The 18,163-nt window shown below is 37.8% G+C and overlaps 2 protein-coding genes across 2 annotated transcripts in view; one reads left to right on the top strand and one right to left on the bottom strand.

The window, feature by feature from the left end:
• LOC115627481 (small G protein signaling modulator 1) overlaps positions 1-18,163 on the top strand; it is a 47,586-nt gene that overhangs the window by 6,373 nt on the left and 23,050 nt on the right. The window lies entirely within an intron of this gene.
• On the bottom strand, positions 14,971-17,652 carry LOC115627482. The gene is made up of 3 exons (XM_030523161.1): positions 16,656-17,652; positions 15,386-16,603; positions 14,971-15,310 (listed from the first exon to the last, which is right to left on the bottom strand). The coding sequence occupies exons 1-3, from the start codon at positions 17,613-17,615 to the stop codon at positions 15,062-15,064; spliced, it is 2,427 nt and encodes an 808-aa protein (XP_030379021.1). The 5' UTR covers positions 17,616-17,652; the 3' UTR covers positions 14,971-15,061.

The raw sequence follows: 18,163 nt of genomic DNA, 5'->3' as shown, positions 1-18,163 counted from the left end.
CACAAGCCGGCAACCATAGAGGAGGCGCCACTCAGCCAACCACCGGGCGTGGGAGCAACTTTATTGACATCGACATCGACTGCTGATGTTCTTAAGTTGATAATAATTTGCCGCAAATTGTTCAATTATTGAGTTCGTTTTGAATTGCCGCGAGCTACCGTTCCGGCATCCGGACCACCCTAGTCTGTGCAACTTGACACGATGCGATGTGGTGATGGATGCGATGTGTAGACGATGGAAGGACAAAAAAGGCTCACTTGCCACATTGCTGCATTTTTTGCACCCACTTAGCACAAGCACAAGTCAATATACATATGCTGTATTTAGTAATGTTTCGACCGATCAACCCACTCTGATTGAAATCATTTTAAAATGTCAGGATAGAGGAATTTGTGATTCAAGGCTCTTCTGCAAAAAGAGGAAATACACGTACTTGTAAGAGGAAATAAAACCAATGTTTAAAAGTAATTGAAAAGTAATTAATCAACACTTTCAGGTGGATCTGTATACTTGTATAAAACTTGTACATTTCAAAAGATTATGGGGTTTACGAGTAAAATGAAGGAGGGTTAGAGTTTAATTGGACTTAATGCCACTGGCACTTGCATTATACTCCGGACTGGACCTACAACTTGGCATTGAACGGTTTTCAAATTATAGAAATAACTAATGTTTATAAATTTCAAAGCTTACACAAATACAAGTATAATGAAATACTTGATTACCTATATTTGCGAGTATACAGACACGAATAGTTAAGATGGCCAGCCATGGAGGAAGGAAAGGAAATATCTTTATGTTCATGAAGATCGGAGTGAAGCATATAGAGACAACAGCTGACTTGCTATTTTTGAGAGTATTATCAAATTGTTATTATCAAATGTATGCGAATTAGCTGCAACTATTTATTTGATTTATTCAATTGTTAAGTGTCTTATTACTCGATTTATGATGTGACCTCGAATTTAGCACAATCTATGGTAATGCTGTTATTGTTTAAGATTTGTGTGTATTTCCTTTCATGAGACTTCTGCAAGTCTGAGCTGCGGCAATTGAGGTTCCACTTTGTGTACAAATTCAAGTTAGATGAAGCCGCCTTTCGCATAGAAGCACTGCCGAGTCCTTTTCAATTACACACTGCCGGATTAAGCACAATGAAGAGTAGTAGGGCTTCACACTGCAAAGGCTTCGGCTCCGGCTCCGGCTTCGACTTGGCCTTGCTTCCTCTTTTAGCCAGCAGATGAAAAACCTGCAGTTTGTTCCTTTGTCATCATTGCTAACAATCCTCGCAATGACATTTCCTTTAATGACACCTGCCGCCAACGTTCAATGTCCAAAATGGTGCTGAACAATGTGCGGCACGTGGCAGATCCACACATCAGTATAATTCAAGTGTGTTGTTGCTCGTTTCTATCGTGTGTGTGTGTGTGTGTGGCTGTGTGTGCGTATGCGTGGGTATGTCGGAATGCGTGTTTATGGCCCCAAAATGTTGTATAATATTTGCTGTCAATGCCAGTTGGCATTTGAGCGCGCACCAATACACACAAGCCAGCACTCAAAACTGCTTTATAAATACGTATATATACGAGTATGCGAGTATATGTGCTTGTAGATATAGTACATTCTGCGGGTATCTTTGTGTGGTTGCGTGTGTGTGTGCGACTCTGCAAAGTATTGCATACTTCGGCGCGGCTTTTACCAGAATAAAAATAAATAAGCCACGAGTAAGGCGCATGGTTCCATAAAAATAAAAAGGGCAGCAACATAAAAGTAGGCTTACTGTCAACACAATAACCACATTCCCAGAGCCTAGACATACTAGGCATACTTGTACGTGCCATATGCTCCGTTGACAGCAGTATTAGTCCATTAAAATTCCAGTTCTTGTCAGACATCAGACTACTTATTATTTAAGCTACCTCAATGAATTCGCCTTCAAATTATTAATTCCCATTCAAAACTACAAATTACCGATATGCAAGATGTCATTATGTAAGTATCTTGCACCCAATCTATATTCAGGATAGCAAAATTGTGCAGCTTGCATTAGAAATTCCAACCCTTTAGTTGAAACTAACTTTTTTTCGAAATTATCGAAACGATATTTTTAAAGAAGAAGGCGTGTTTGAAAGAACAAAGCTGAACAGCATCTCAATAGATATGCAATTTAGAATAAACTTGCTAATAGGTGACCTATACAAGTACTAGAGGATTTTAGCCCATGCTCTACCGGCAGGTCCTGTGTCTGCTACTATGGGTCAAGTCTGTATTACACACATGCCCTACATAATAGATTTTTGTCCCATTACCACCACATTACAACAACGGTTATCTTATAACATGTATTTTATATTGACAACTATATTTATTTATATGTTAACATTCGAAGGTAAGACTGCAACTCAAATTTCTGATATCCATGTCGTGTGACCTAGAAGTAAGTCTGTTGAACTTTAATGCAGATTGTCTGTCCCAAATGTGTACGATATGTAAAGATGAAGAATAGTTTGTCTCCGATTATTTTTAAGAGCATGTTTCAAGAGTTATTTTCGACGTTAGTGGTTGTACAATACCTCTTAGAACCGCAAATTGTAAAGATAAGATGGTCTTATACAAGTACAAAACTGACCAAAACCTGAACTTAAACTTTGTAGGCCATTATGTATTTAATATTATTTCCTAGTGCGACAAGAAAAAAAATGCTTATAAATTAATGCACTAGTCACAAGAAACATACAGTTCTCATTAAACAAATTTAAGACGGTTTGATTAACCTACTTAACCTATTTTATAAAATTGGAGTTAAATCTATTTTGTGTTGCAAACATTTTATGTTGTTCGTTACTTATTTTTAAGAATAAATTTAATTTAATTTTATTTCGCCATCGCAACCAAGTAGAGCTTTGAACTCTTTAATTTAATCAAATTTGAGCATTTCTTCTTATTATTACACTACGAGTATTTTGTAAACCCCATATAAATTTTACTGTCTGGCCTTCATTAATATCTTGCTCAGTGCCCGTCGCCAGCTGACAGCCGATTTCATTTTTTTTAATAATGCGACGCCAGACTTAGCTGGCTGTTCCTCGGATAGTGACGGCAACTGCGACTGCGACTGCAACTGTGACTGCGACAGCTGATTGCGACTGGCAATGAGTGGGCAGAACGGGCAGAGGTTTCGCGTCACGCGCGCGACATTTATTCAAGACTTTAAGGCACTTTTGAATATACATTTGTACATACATATGTAATACTACTTAGTATTAATCTCTGCTCCCTATGGCTACCTTTTCGAGGTCTAATGCGATAATTCAGAAGTCGCAGCTCACGTTGTTTTGTAATTCCTGACCGATATCGTCAAAAGATAACAAAGGCAAAAAATCTCTTTAGATTCACACATACAAGTATGTACATATGTGCAATAATATAGATAACAGTGATACATCTAAATATGCTATATCGGAAAACAATAGTTTTTTAGGCGCTCATTCATTAAATACTTGTAGTTCACTTTCGTTTGCTTCAACAACGATAACAAATCTGCAATATACATATGTATGTAGTTGTACATATTTACATACATATGTATTTATATAAAAGTAAGTTTGTTTCTATTCACTATTATAATAAGGAATGATTTAGCCGGCATATACTTATTTATACTTAGTCGGCTTATATTTAAATATAGTCGCATCATGACGGCATGAATAGATATAAACATATACATAACTTATTCCTGCAAGCGAATTACTGGGGGCGTCTTCTTTGTTTAAAAAGCAATTTCAGCCACATTTGAGTGGTGGCTCTATATAATGTTCCAGCACACAAGCTTATAAGCTTAAATGAAGCGAAGAAATTAGACTAGAATATTAGAATAGTGTTTGTACCGAAAAGTGTTAGTTGGATAAAAATATCAGAGCCGTAATGGCTCTAATTAGTGAAGGAAATCAAAAAGAAGATCCTTTGATAAGCCAATGCTATTAATAACAAGCAAGATTTTTAAGAGTCCAGCAGAACCAATTCTTAAACACGCTGTTCCTACTCCAACAAAAAAACAAAAAATATATATACTATATATATGTATTTATATAGAATATTTAGCTAGAAGGCATCCTTACCACTGATGTCAACTTCTCAGAAGAAAAAAAAAACTTGTTTTTGACGGGAAGAATTGTGAAATCGAGCCTAATTGTTGGCAATTCCTAAAAAGCGGTGAAAAAGCTAAATATACTATATTTCTAAAAAAGACAGAATTCCCACTTCCTATTTCACGCATAGAGACATGTTTCTTGACAATTTTATTGCCATAAATGAGCATCAATGTTTTGTCTACTTATGTGTGTGCACACGTTTACATGTTTACATGTATATGTATGTATGTAAGTGTGTGCAGTATGTTTATGATTTAAATAATTTAATATTTTTAAATTATTCTTTAATAAATTATTGTAAAATTTGCTTTCACCTCATGGCGGACCCATGCAGGCCTTGTAGGAACGATCCAGTTGTGCAACTTGTAAATCCAAAAGTATTGAACTATGCCTTTTCCCAATACATAAGTACATACGTATTCTGATCACAAAACTGTGATTTTAAAGGGAGTGCTCGCGGTTTGAATAAACTACTTGAAAATAGTCTTTTTGATCGTGGCAAACGAATTTTGCGTGCACTTTTATCTCGTCAAGTTGTTCTCTGTTTTTAAGATAGATAGATATACATATACATATGTACTATATAGTATGTATATAAGCAGACACATTTGTATGCATATTTTTTTTTGCCCATGACTACAGCGTGCACTCTGACCTATACGCGACTTGATTGTGCTGCCATGTTGTGGGTGGCTTAATCAGAACCGGCAACAATTACAGAAAATGCAGCAGAAGCAGTAACGGCAGCAACAACAAAATGCAACAAATAGCAACAATGTAAGTGCTTGCCTTGCTACAACATGAAGATATTAATTTGCATCCCATTTCCTGCGGGGTCTGCCTTGAGCAAACTGTAAACTTTACAAGTATGATGGCTTAAGTCGACTTGAAAGTTAGTTGGGCTTCACTCTCCTTAGCTATTCTTGAGTGTGTTAGCTGAGTGATTCAGATCTCACAAAGTATTTACATACGTACTATATATTCTTGATCAGAATGGTGAGTGTGTTAGCTGAGTGATTCAGATCTCACAAAGTATTTACATACGTACTATATATTCTTGATCAGAATGGTGAGTTCAGTCGATATGGTCTTATTCGTTTGTCTATCAATATGATCATCTGTTCGTCCTTCTGATCTCATTAAATATAAGTTATAGAATTACCAAAACTGGTATCTGAGTTCATTTAGATCTGCAAACGGAGAATACTCAAATAATTAATAATAATTAAATTTATTAATTTTTAATTTAATACTTTTTTATAGTGCTTAAATAGGTGGCGGTTGAATATAATATGTTGTCTGTTTGTTTATATTTCATTTTAATTTTAAAATTTGCACACGGTGCTTTAAAGTCGAGCCAGCACGGCTAGAATTCCATTTTTGTTAATTTTTGTAATGACGATATGTGAAACATTTTCTATATCTATTATTTATTACCAATAAAGACTTGAGGTTATAAGAGTTCTACTACGTAATTAGATATTAAGTTTTTTTAAACAACTATTCGGGAATAAAAGAATCCCATGAGCTAGCTTATACTTAAGACTATGAATTTAAAGCAATGCTAGGGAGGAACAGTTCAATGCACATTAACGCACCTGTGCAATCAAATCTGCATCTTTGAGTTCGCTTTTTATTTCAACCCACAGCTATAAGCTATAAGCTCCTCATAAAATTTCTTTTCAAATCGTGAATTGCTGAATCGACTTTATGTTTATGTTTTTACGAATGACTCTATGGTCTGGATTCGGATGTTATCTGTATTTTAAATCGTTTTTAAATGACCTCGAACTTATATTTGAGCCTAACGCGAATTTCTCTCAGTTCCGGACAAATGTAATTATATTTCCATTACGCATTGTGTCCTCTCGGGTTAATCAAATGCTTTCACAGTTACCGAGAATTACCGAGAATTACGGCATCTGCAATGCACACAGTTGCGCTGCATTGCATTGTGCATGGTTGAATTAAATGGAAGCTGCAACCTACCTACAAATTGGTTTAATTAACTGGTGGCGACCGTGCTCTTGACAATGCACCTGACCTCCATTGCAATGCGATAGAAATTAAAGCGGCCTGCTGATGTGTGCGAGTCGGACTGCGTGGGGCGCCTTCCTGCATGCTATTTCATGATTGTTGAGGATTATAAACACGAATCTGTCGCCAAACATTTGACCTTTTTCTGTGTGCACACCAGCGCCGACAGTGTTGACCTTTATGAGGTTTTGTTGCCGGCTCTTTAGATTCTGATACGGAATTCATATTTAAATTTATATTCTTTTTTTTTTTATGCATAGCATTGTTGGCCTCTCTCCTTTCGTGCTTGCTGCAAATAGTTCTTTTCTTTTATAGAGAGATGCGATCCATGAGAAAACTACCTTAATCATACCTCATTTAGTCCAAATAGCTGAAAATTCTATTCCTGAACAGGACGCTGTTACTTCAAAATTATACTCGAAACATTGAGTCACTTTAAATGACAAAAAATCACTGCACTAGACCTGGAGTCGCTTTTTCGTTTTTTAAAATTTCACTTGTTTAATAATTTATTATTTATTGTATCCTCTTTACGTGAGACTCACAATGTGTTCTCACGTCATATTGTTAATGCTTATGAACAATGCCTTGGATTAAGGATTATAGAATGTTTCTAATATATCAGAGCGACCCAGCAATCGCTGAGATCGTTGAATATTTTCTACATTGAATTTTTCCATGGCTGTGTTGTGCAGACTGGTTTTATAGCGGTGTTGATTTTATTTTCAAGTTTTCTTCTTTTTTGTTTAACAAAAGTACAACCCAATACCAATATGTTTCTTCAACCACTGGAAATCGCATACATTTTTGGTTTTCTATGTACGTATGAATACATACTTTTGTATATACTTTATGATTGAATGAGCTTGCAAAAGTTAAACATTTAGCGGGTTAAATAAGTTAAAATTTATCTAACTACAACTCATAAATTACTTCTTACTTTATTTTCCAATTCAAGCAGTTAGCGTAAACTAATCAGCCCATTTAGACGGTTCGTCTTAAGTATTATGTGTATTCTCTAGCGTGGAAGTATTTGAGTCTTCTGTCGGGATGAGCAACAAAATATACAACGTCATTAGACTATATCTATAACCATGAGACAAACGTGTAACAGCCAGAGCCCGGCTATAAGTCAAAGATCTGTCGGAAATGCGTGAAATGGAAGTAGTATATGCTTCTGGAACCAGCTTGGGAATCCAGGTTTAAAAGGTTCGAAAGAAACATGTATCCACCATCTCCTTAATTTTGCCAAAATACCTATGCTAGAAGATACATACATATATAGTATACGTATACGTATACATTTTCTTATTGTCACCCAACATTTTGCAGCTCATCATATTTAGTTTCACATCAATTAATCCAAAAAGTAAGGGCTTCTAAAGGTGAAAAAAAGTTCTCACGCTATTTTGAACTATTAAGCTCTACTACAAGGGATTGATTCCACGCTCATATAAAACTGGTCCAAGGGGTTTTTGAGGTCCTGATTTGAGGTGAAGGTTCTCCCAACCAAAAAATTTTGTAGAGACCGGAACAAGTAATAGTCGGAGGGTGCAAAGTCTGGCGAATACGGTAGGTGCAAAAGCTTTTGGCGAGTCATAAAACTTGTATGAGGTCTCCCATTATCCTGGCGGAACACTACACCTTTTCTATTGATCAATTCTGGCCTCTTCTGTTTGAATGCATCACTCAATTTGTCCAGCTGATCACAATAGACTTGAGAATTAATCGGCAAGAGCTCAAAATAAACGATCCCTTTGAAATCCCACGCAACCTTTTATGGTGGCTATCGGCCTGCGAAGTGGTTAGAGCTGGTGCATCCTTTGTAGCCCTTCATTTTGTCGCCACGCAACAATGCGCTTCAAAAATGGATCACTTCTTGGAAGTGATAGTGAAGCGAACGACCCGATAAAAACAGTGCCGGCTCATAGCCACCAGGTGTACTCGAATACTAGGATAACCGGCCGTTTTTCAGGTGCTATTAAATAAAATATAACGAGTTCTAGTTGTTTAAGCAACTTGTAGGAATATTTTCAATAACTTTTTGCTTGGCACATTTTCTTGTTAGCTTCAATGCTAATGCAGTTTATGTGTCACAGTCTGTGCAGAAACACACACACACACACACGCACATTATACATTAGTCTTTAATTAATGCTCGACAATAAAGGCAGTACCTGAGCACACAGAGCCCGCATATACTCGTATGAGCAATTTCATCCACGCGGGCACGTACATGTATGCACGTATCTCGCACGGCTTACATACTTATCTAAGTATGTATGTGTATAGGTGTGTGTGTGTGTGTGTGCGTGTGTGTGTGCGTGTGTGTGTGTGTGTATACATGTATGTATGTGTTAATATGACCAACAGCAGGAGGAACTGTAACAGAAACGGCAAGTGAAAAAACTCATTTAAAGCTGCTAGGCAGAGGCGGCGGAGGAAGCTGAAAACACTGCCACGTACTACAATAAGAGGAAGAATAATGGCAACAGTGGCAACAACAACAACAACTACAACTACAACAAACATATGTGTGCGCTCTGCTGCGCTGTGTTCTGTTCTGTTCTGGCAACTATTGTCTAATTAAGTGTTTATCTTAATTCTATAAAAATTGTCAGATTGATAAACTCCGGGCGTGTACGCGGCGAATGCGCAATCCAATGGGTCTATCAGGGAGTGAAAACCACACACACACATATACATACATAAATAAATACAATGCACATATGTATGTGTGTGTGTGAGGGTTTGTGGTTTTTGTCTTGTGAGAGAGATTGGTTTGGGCCAGAACAGCAGCCAGGCTTTCATTTTCAGAGCCATGACATTCAAGGGTCAAATCATTGTAGCCACACAGCCCGTTATCGTTCATTCGTGCATGTTTATTTTCATTTTTTGTTGCTGTTGTTGTTGTTGTTGTTGTTGTTTTTTACCCTAAACAGCAGTCCCAAAATAGCAAGAGCTTATGGAAACATAAATATGTTGGTTTATTTTAAATCAGTGCCCGCAGCAAGAGAGATGCGCGCTACGAGTTTTTAATTAACTAAGCCCCCTACCTGCAAAATGCGCTGCGCCATAAGATATTAAGCCATCAATTGGCAATTCGTTCGCGCGACCTCTGCGGATGGTTGCCTTGAAGTGACACGCCGTAATGCTTGGTAATGAATTTATGGTCAGAGCTTTCAGCTAAATATATACGTGCATAGGGATATCATTAGTACAGTCTACCCTTTTGCTAACGAACGAAACCAACTTTACTATATACAATTTTATTTAGAAGTCTATATTTTTTTCAAATATAATTGATTTCGTCATTCAGTTCGATCTGTTATATCTGTATGTAGCCTAGCTCATGTATTTGAAATATCATAACAAGACGATGTTTTAGAAACAAACATTTATAAGATCAGCAAGAGGAGAGGCATCGCTATGTCCAGATAGCACCATAATCATAAGGATTATTGGTTCAATTGACTTTTTTTCTTTAGTTGAAAGGCTGCAGTGGGGAAAGGAGCGAGTGCAGCGTATTTAAAAGTAGGACTAACATATTTTTTTCATACTGCTTCTTATCTTTATCTAAGTTAATTGTGCATCCTGTATCCGAAGGCTGAAAAGGGTATTTAAGCTCTTGGCAAAGTATGTGAAAGGCTGAAGGAATCATCTGCGACCCCAGAAAGTACATACATACTTGTATTCATTCAGACATGTCTGTACGTCCGTATGTCTGGATGAATGCATCGATTTTGGAAACGATTGAGCCCACATTTGAACCCAAATTTAGGAAAAACCCATTTATTTTATTTTTTTGATTGCAAAAGCTTACAAGGCTCCGGGGAAAAATTGTGGCTTACTCAGACAATTTTCGTTGACTCAGGAATTTGTGCCCGTATATCTCAGACTCTTAATCGCTATAACATATCTGATACCCACACTTTGTTATGGTATCGAAGTTTTCAGCATAAATTTAGTGTAGCATACAATAATATAGCCAGATGTGTACTTGTATATAATGTCAAGAAGGGGGAGCATATATCCAGATTAGCTAACAGCATTTACCATATGATGTTTGAAACAAGGTTTAACACCGGAAATGTTGCATAAAATCGTATAGACAAAAATACCAAACTATTTGTACAGAAAATTGTGCTTCAGTCCATTCGCAAGAACCAAAAGTAGAAACAATATACATATACACGCGCTCATAAGAAAGGCGATTTTATTTTGTAATGCTGTCATCATATTCAATGCAAAAAAATATTATAATAAGGAGAATCTGGATACCTAGTTTGGTAATTCTAAGCTTTATACTTTCTGAGATCCTTGCGTTCGTCCGGACGGACGGACGGGCATGGCTATGTCGACTCGGCTTGTGACTCTGATCAAGAATATATATACTTTATGGGGCCTGCCACGCGTCCTTCTGCGTCTTACATACATTCGCACAAAACTAGTATAGCCTTTTATTTCACTCAATGGTTAATATTATATTAAGATTATATTTGATTGAAGTGACTAATGAAATTTGTTTTGGGGAAACATAATTTAATTATAAACTTTATTTCGTTTTATCCAATAAATTAAAGACTACATTTTGAAAAATAGCATAAATATGTTAATCAGTTTATTTAAAGTGTTATCAACGAATAATTTTATGCTTTGTGACTTTTAAAGAATTTTCTTGTCGCACTAGAAAAATAAAGGACAAAGGCAAGGACACATAATCATTAAACTGAAATCAAACAAACGATTTAAATTATTGCAATATTTTGTAACTATTTTGTTATAAACCAAGAGTTGTTGGTATTAAGATCGATTCAGAGGGATTTATAATAATGCTTGTAATAAGCCTTTCGATTCACCTTGATTCACATCTGCTTAAAGAAATTTATTTTTTGAGATTCAAATGCCTTTTTCATGGGACTCAGTAAATCCCATGGAAGCTCGACTGTACTTACGGACCACTCACTAGCTATTCGGGCGCATTTGCATCTGAATGGCAAGGACACCTGAGAGCATTGAGAAGCAATGGAGAGGTTGAGAAGGAGGAATTGTGACGACTGGCGTCAATCCACGCAATTTAAAATTTATTTTGCTTTCTTGTGCTCTTTTGCAAAGGCAACTGGCGCAACTCAATTTATTGAGCATAATTAAAATAATTGTTTTCTTAATTAACAACAAAGAGAGTGCATGGTGAGTGGGTAGATTTTAATGTACTCAGCTAGAAGCGATTGCACAAGGTGAAAGGAAAGATGCCACGCCCTTGGGCTGGAGCACGGCCATCTGTACTTATGTACAGTCTTGGAAAGGTCAATAAATGTCTGCTAATAAAATGAAAATCAAATTTTATTGACTCAAGTGCGGGAAAGCGTAAGAACACGCCCGCTTTATGTAGTCCTTGCGGAGTGTCTCTCCTCGTTATGGAAAACTCTTGACGTGGTGAGAAACTTAGGGGCGAAAGGTGCGTTTTGGGTTAGGTAGATATGATAGGGGCTCTCCCTAGGTAGGGTTGCCCGGAACCAATGAACTGCAACTTCTACAGAAACCGGACAGTAAGTACATAAGAGCCGACAACAGCACGGACCTCCATCCCTCTTCGTTTTAGATGTGCTGTGGTTATTTTTATGTTCAGAAAAAGGTCAGAGGCATACCGATCGCTTCCTTGCAAGGAGGAATGATTGCGATAGTTCCCTTCCTAGCCAGCTCATTTGCAATGAGGTGAACAGTTAGTGGAAATTTTAGAGCTATCTGTGTTGGCATCAAGTGCTATCTGGTTAAGGAGAGGTGTTGTGAGGTCTCTCGATTCAATCGGAAATAGATTACAATGATCCAAAAGACGGAAAGAGATCTTTGTGCGCAGGTCCTGGGGAGTAGATCCCTTCTCCGAATCTCCCTTCGAGCTGGGAACTATCCGTAAATACGTCCTTGGCGCTAGCATTCGCGAACGGCAGCCTTTCCGTTTCTGTGCATTTATTTCTGGAGTTAAGTCTTGTTGTGCGGTAGTCTGTGTGTGTCGGGTTTCCAGGATGAAAGCGGAGGATCTTTAAATGCTCTATGTATACGACCACCCATGCAATGGTCTTTCTGAGCCTCAAAGCCGAGATCGAGGGGGAGGAGATGAAGGAAAAAATTACGGATAGCCTTTCATATTCTTTGTATATAAATAATTTATTTTGCCGAACGGGAAACTGATGTCTAAAAGCATATGAACATAAATTCCCTGCTGCTCGATTAAATACGATTATTGTAAGAATTTAGCCTATCAGATTGGCTGCAAGCTATCTTGCCAACTTTGGCATTCGCATGCAAATAATTTGTAAACCTGAACCATTCAAGAAAGGACATTAAAGTCGGTTTGTAGATTTGTCTTATTAGTGCGCTGCTTTTTACAAACCATACATATCAAGATATCTTAAGCTAATTTAGTCTTTATGAAATTTAGATAATGCCTCGCCAAAACAGAACGGTACTTTTTACCGGGTCTTCAATGCAAGTTGAAGTTCCGATGTTAGACAAAAGCAATGGCTTTGGGTCGAACGAACAAATCAAGAAACGAAGTGATATACTGTGGTTGCATTTAATACTGCAACATACAATCAGACTATGTTCATATATATTTTATCATGCACTGGAACGCTCAAAATTCAAATCTCTTTTTATCACTTAAGTCGATGTTAACGGCTCGATCTTGCTGTACCGCACAATACGTCTACAAGTATCCTCTAAAACACCTCGATTCTCTGCCTTCTTTTTATAGTTGATAGCATTGAATACCACAGTGGCATTGTATGGAACTTTATTTTTAATCTCTTTATATGTTTTGCCATAATTTTTTGAGCTGACTATCAGATTTCTTCCACCCACTAAAAATAAAACTAACGCAATTTCCCAAAAATTTTGCTTTTCAAAAAAATCAATAATTAAAGCGAACTTACTGATTGCGTCTTTACTTTATAAATTTATTTTGTTTTTTCACCTTTTTGATTTATTTACTCCCAGCACTATGTACTATTTCAATGAACAGCATATTTTTTGGGTATACGCGGAAAACTATCAAAAATAAAGAAAAGAAGTGCGAATGTATACAAATTTTTCAGTTATCTGTATCTGGAGTTTGCATTCCAGGCTTTCCAACAAAATATCAAGTGCTAGTTTTGGAAGACTGTAAGGGTTGAACACAACTGTACATATTATTTAAAGTACTTTATACGCTACACCTACTAGAGTGTTATATCCAAATCGCAATATCCATCTGATACATACATATTCGTGGGCTGCGAATAGTAACCATACATGACGAAGTGAAAAATAAGTAAGAAATACAAGTATGTTCTATTAAAAGATAAGATCAAAATAGATAAGTACCAAAATAATAATTATATTCCTCAAATTAAAAACAGCTAGTGCCAAGAATAGTTATTAGCGAAACAAGCATGCAACAGTGATTTCTTTCGTCTTGCTTTCGTTTCCACAAGTAATGTGAGCTTATTTCAGTACTATACAAGTATAGCAGTATTATATTTATCAAGTTTTAATCAAAACAAATATTGGTCATTCTAGCTAAGTAAATATAGTATATAGTGCAGCTTTTCAATTTAAAAGTGGTCGGCATAACATACGACAACCATTTGTTTTCCACTCCATTTGGCATTTCCCATAATGGCAGCAATACTGAGGAAATGGTTCGCTTTTTGACAATTGCCATACATACATATGGATATATGTACATACATACATACATATGTACTACACATACAGTCAAACTTGCAGGCAATCGGAGAAAACTAGCTGTGCGCATTTTAATTAAGCAGCAAGCATAAAATGTTAGTCACCTGGGTCAGTCGGCTTCCTGCTCTTCTTCTCCACTGCTAACAACATTGCGAGTGAAACCGTTGGCCAAAGATCCATTAAGAGTTCATTAGGAGACACACAGAGAAAGAGTGGGAGAGGGTAGGGTAGTATGCTGTCTGGCAATTATCTTTCATTTCATGCGCCAACAACAAAAAGAAGCTCAAATAAAACTTTGTCCTGCGGGATTATTTCTACAATTTGTTTGAATACGGGCTTCATTACAAAATGTTTTGTTTTAAGAAATATAAAAACAACAACTGGCCTAGGCCCCACCTAAAAAAAAAAAAAATAAATAAAAAAACCTGTGTTAAGCTCGCTATATTGGATTTTATTTTCGAACAATGTTAAAGATTTGAAACCACAGCTATACTCGTGCGTTTTTTTTAAGTATGTTTGTAAAAATGTTTTTTTTTTTAAATTGAACAAATTGCCAATATGATCGTCAACGTGGGTGTTACAGTATGCTAATATCTAATTTACAGCGGGAGAGAGGGGTTTCGCGCGAGCTGCGTCCTGTCAGCCGTCTGTTAAATAACATCTACAAGTAATGCTGACATAAATCTGTTGTCAACAGTGCGCTGAGGCGCCAACAATACTCTGATTATTATTCTTTAAAAAAACAAAAAAATTTAATAGCGCACAAAAGTTTCGTTTTGTAAGGTACAGGCAAGGTAAGGACATATTTTATATGGTAGTCCGTGTTGGTTTAGGCTCGCGTATAATATGTAGAGAGAATACCAATTTTGGGCTGGATAGCTTAGAGGCATAGGAAAGTTATAAGATTTAGTAGTCAGATATGATATACCACTTTTAACTACTTTAACAGGTTGGTGTATTTCTTCTTTTTCTCCAGGAGAAGCCTGCAGCTTCGTCGAGGGCGCAACCAGTCTTAAGAGGGTATTAAGTCTATATCATAGAAATGAACTAAATTGCCTTTGGTTTAGTATAAATTACTGATATATTGTTATCTTCAAAAAGGGCTAATCGAAATGGATATGGGGGCCCCAGAAATGGATATGGTACTTCTATTGGGCCTGCTCTCCATTTTTACGTGACCTCACCATGTCACGAAGCTGACGGTAGTTCCTGTATTCCCCATTCCATACATGGTGGCGGTGCAGATTGCGTGGGGTGGCCGGCATATAGGAGTAGAACGTTGACCTTGGAGGCCCACCGGGACAGAGATATGCACCCATGGCATACCAGCAGAAATTGCTATGCTTAAAGAATGTGGAATTGATGATCTCGTAATACTTCGTCTTGACATTTTCAGCCTTGAATAAAAGGAAGATATGGACGGTGGGTTAGCAATATAAAATTACGATATAAATATGCAAATATTCGACTACCATTTCCAGCATTTTCTTATAATCTTTGAAACTCTGTTCCGTATCCTCCATCTCTAGTAAATCGACGTCGGGTGGACTGGTTTGCAGCGACATTACTATTTCAAATATTTGTTCCGATATCTTCATGTGTGCATCGAGCTCCTTTTGCGAATATCTCTTCCCGTAGCGCCTTTTCACCCATTCTCGCAAAATCGGTAGCTTGTGGGAAAATGGAAGCATGGCTAGCACAAACCGTTTATTCTTCTTCAGCTCGTTCATACCGTCCTTCAACAAGCGGTCCATTAACTTGATATCGTCGGGATCAAATTTGTCAATATCATCATACGTCAATATTGTTGAGTCTCTGAATTCGTTCTGTTCATTATATTCCATTTCAGCCCGTTTTATTTCGACCCTTTTCTTCCAAATCTTCACGGCACATTGGACGACGGCGTCGATTATTGGGATTCGGTGATCCACATGACTGTATTTGCTGTGATCGCTGGTTTCGTTTGTCGACCCAGTGCTGTCTGTTAGCTTCGATCTACAAATATCCACAACTTCTAGCTCCAGTTCTCCATCGCCCTCAGCTAATTGGTCGTTGTCCTTGGGCTTGTTGTCAACACAAATGCTTTGCAATAGCTCGTCGTCGTCTGATTTGTTCAGAGCGCGTACAAAACTCTTTTTGATATGCTTGCCCAAGTCATTAACTTCCTGGCGACCCGTTTTGAACACACGCTTGTATTTAAACTGGTATGGCTTATGCTTCTCGGCGGCTTTGAAAAATGTTTTCTTAGTTTGCTTAGCGGTATATCTTACATCAATGTTTGCCTTCTTATAGTCTGTTGAAAAGGATATGCGAGTTCCTTCGACATGACCCTTTTTGGGCAATTCCTCTCGTTCCTCAGGGCAGTTAGTTGGCTCGGGCAGAGTGCCCTTCTTGCACGGCTCTAAGTCGCCCTCAAAATCAATATCGGCAATTCTTAGACCACCTCCAGTCAAGCGTTTTCCCTTATACGTCTGTAGCACATTTGTGTGAGCCACACCCATGCAGTCGCCAACGAGAGACTTTTCTTCCTTATTTTGAATTGGAGTTGGCACGTACGCCCGACACACATTACACTCCGTTCCCACAATCGTAAGCAAGGTTGTATTTTCCGATTTCACAATTTTGTTGTACTTTTCCACATACAGATCGATGTCGTGATCGAGCTGCGATACAATTCTCCTACATCGCATCTACAGGCAAAGTTATCGAGTATTTTCGTTGAACTGGTCAGAAGAGCCTTACCTTTCGACTTATATGCTCTATGTCGATCATCTCCAAGCAACGGTCCCGCGCTTTCACCGTGAGCTCGTCTTGCAAGAGAGCCATCTGCTCTTTAAGAAATCTGTGGTACGCACAGAGATTTCTTGGTTCCTCTTCACTATCTTCTTTTGGATCTTGATCCGATTCAGCGTTCTCTTTGTTTTCTACCTCAGCCTGCTTTTCGCAAACTTTGGTAACCGCGTCGTCTACAGCATGCTTTATCACACGTACTGCCGGTTTCAGCTCATAGGATGCGAACCAGGGTGCCGGGGTATATGGGCCATAGTCTGGTGGTTTTCCAACCTCCCAGAATGGCAAAGTCACTGTAAATTTCTTTGGGCGATAGGTTAGGTCCAGATGTCTTTGAATCGGACGAGGCTGCTTCTGAAAATATGGCAAAATTTTCGGCCCATCCTCTTGGTTTTGGTTGTTTGGTTTTGACGGTAATTTGTCTTTACTCCTGCTTCCTACGTTAGAAAAGGCACCGCTCTCTACTTTAGAGATAGCCCACTGTACCTTCGCTGTTGCATAAGTTTCTGGAACCCCGGGAGGAAGGATCCGGTCAAGCTCGCGTAGCGTGGGCTTCATATCCAATTCAGCAAGTCCGGTCATAAGTATCTTCTCATTGAAACTGTATGAATGATCCTTAGCATAGGTTTTGTAATAGGCCTCCAGTATGAAGAATAGAAAGGCCAGATCGTTGCCACGACTAAGCTGAACCATACTCCGTATCTTCTTTGTATTTATGACTGGACTCAGTCCCAGGCAAACCAGGCATTTCTGAACACGATAACTTGTGCCCTGCTCGAAGTCATCCCGCAAATCATTGCTAAGGCGGTGGAAAATGGTTTCCTGGGCCGGCGACAATGCCTGGTACCAAGGGGCAATGTCATTCCGTCTAATAAATTCGTCCAACTTCTTTTGAAACGTCTTTATGCCCATTTCTAACTTAATGATATAATTTTGATACACTTAATTTAACAGTTACGCACAATTTGTAAGTAATTCATTTACTGAGACAACAAAAATGCCGAAATCTGTCAAGTAGTCTTGATTTAAAACAAAAAGTACTTGTACGTATGTATGTATACTCGTAGAATGGAATTTCATTTACATTTACTACTAAAAGCCCTTTCTTTCTGGTCGTAAGATGAAAATATAAAAAGAATACAGGCTTAGCTTTCCATTGCCTCTACCACAAAGAGCAGAGTGTGCAACATACATATATACTACACTGTGCAAAAAGAGTACTGAGAAATGAATCATGTGTCTGAACCCTTGCGTCGCAGTCACTTAAGCCAAGCTGATTTCATTTGTTATTGATTTTTCATGCACAACAACAAATACTCGTAGGTGTAAAAATAAAATTACAAAAGAACGATCCGTTGCCTTACAACAAACACTTTATTGCGTTATTTATTTGGTCATCCACGTTCAACTCATTATGATATGATAACAACATTCTTAATACTCAATTATGGCTTACATGT

The sequence above is a fragment of the Scaptodrosophila lebanonensis genome, unplaced genomic scaffold, assembly GCF_003285725.1.
Source record: "Scaptodrosophila lebanonensis strain 11010-0011.00,11010-0021.00 unplaced genomic scaffold, SlebRS2 tig00000096-arrow-pilon, whole genome shotgun sequence".
Classification (NCBI taxonomy): Eukaryota; Metazoa; Arthropoda; class Insecta; order Diptera; family Drosophilidae; genus Scaptodrosophila; species Scaptodrosophila lebanonensis.
Note: the sequence above shows the minus strand (reverse complement) of the source record. Positions and strands in the feature narration are given on the sequence as shown.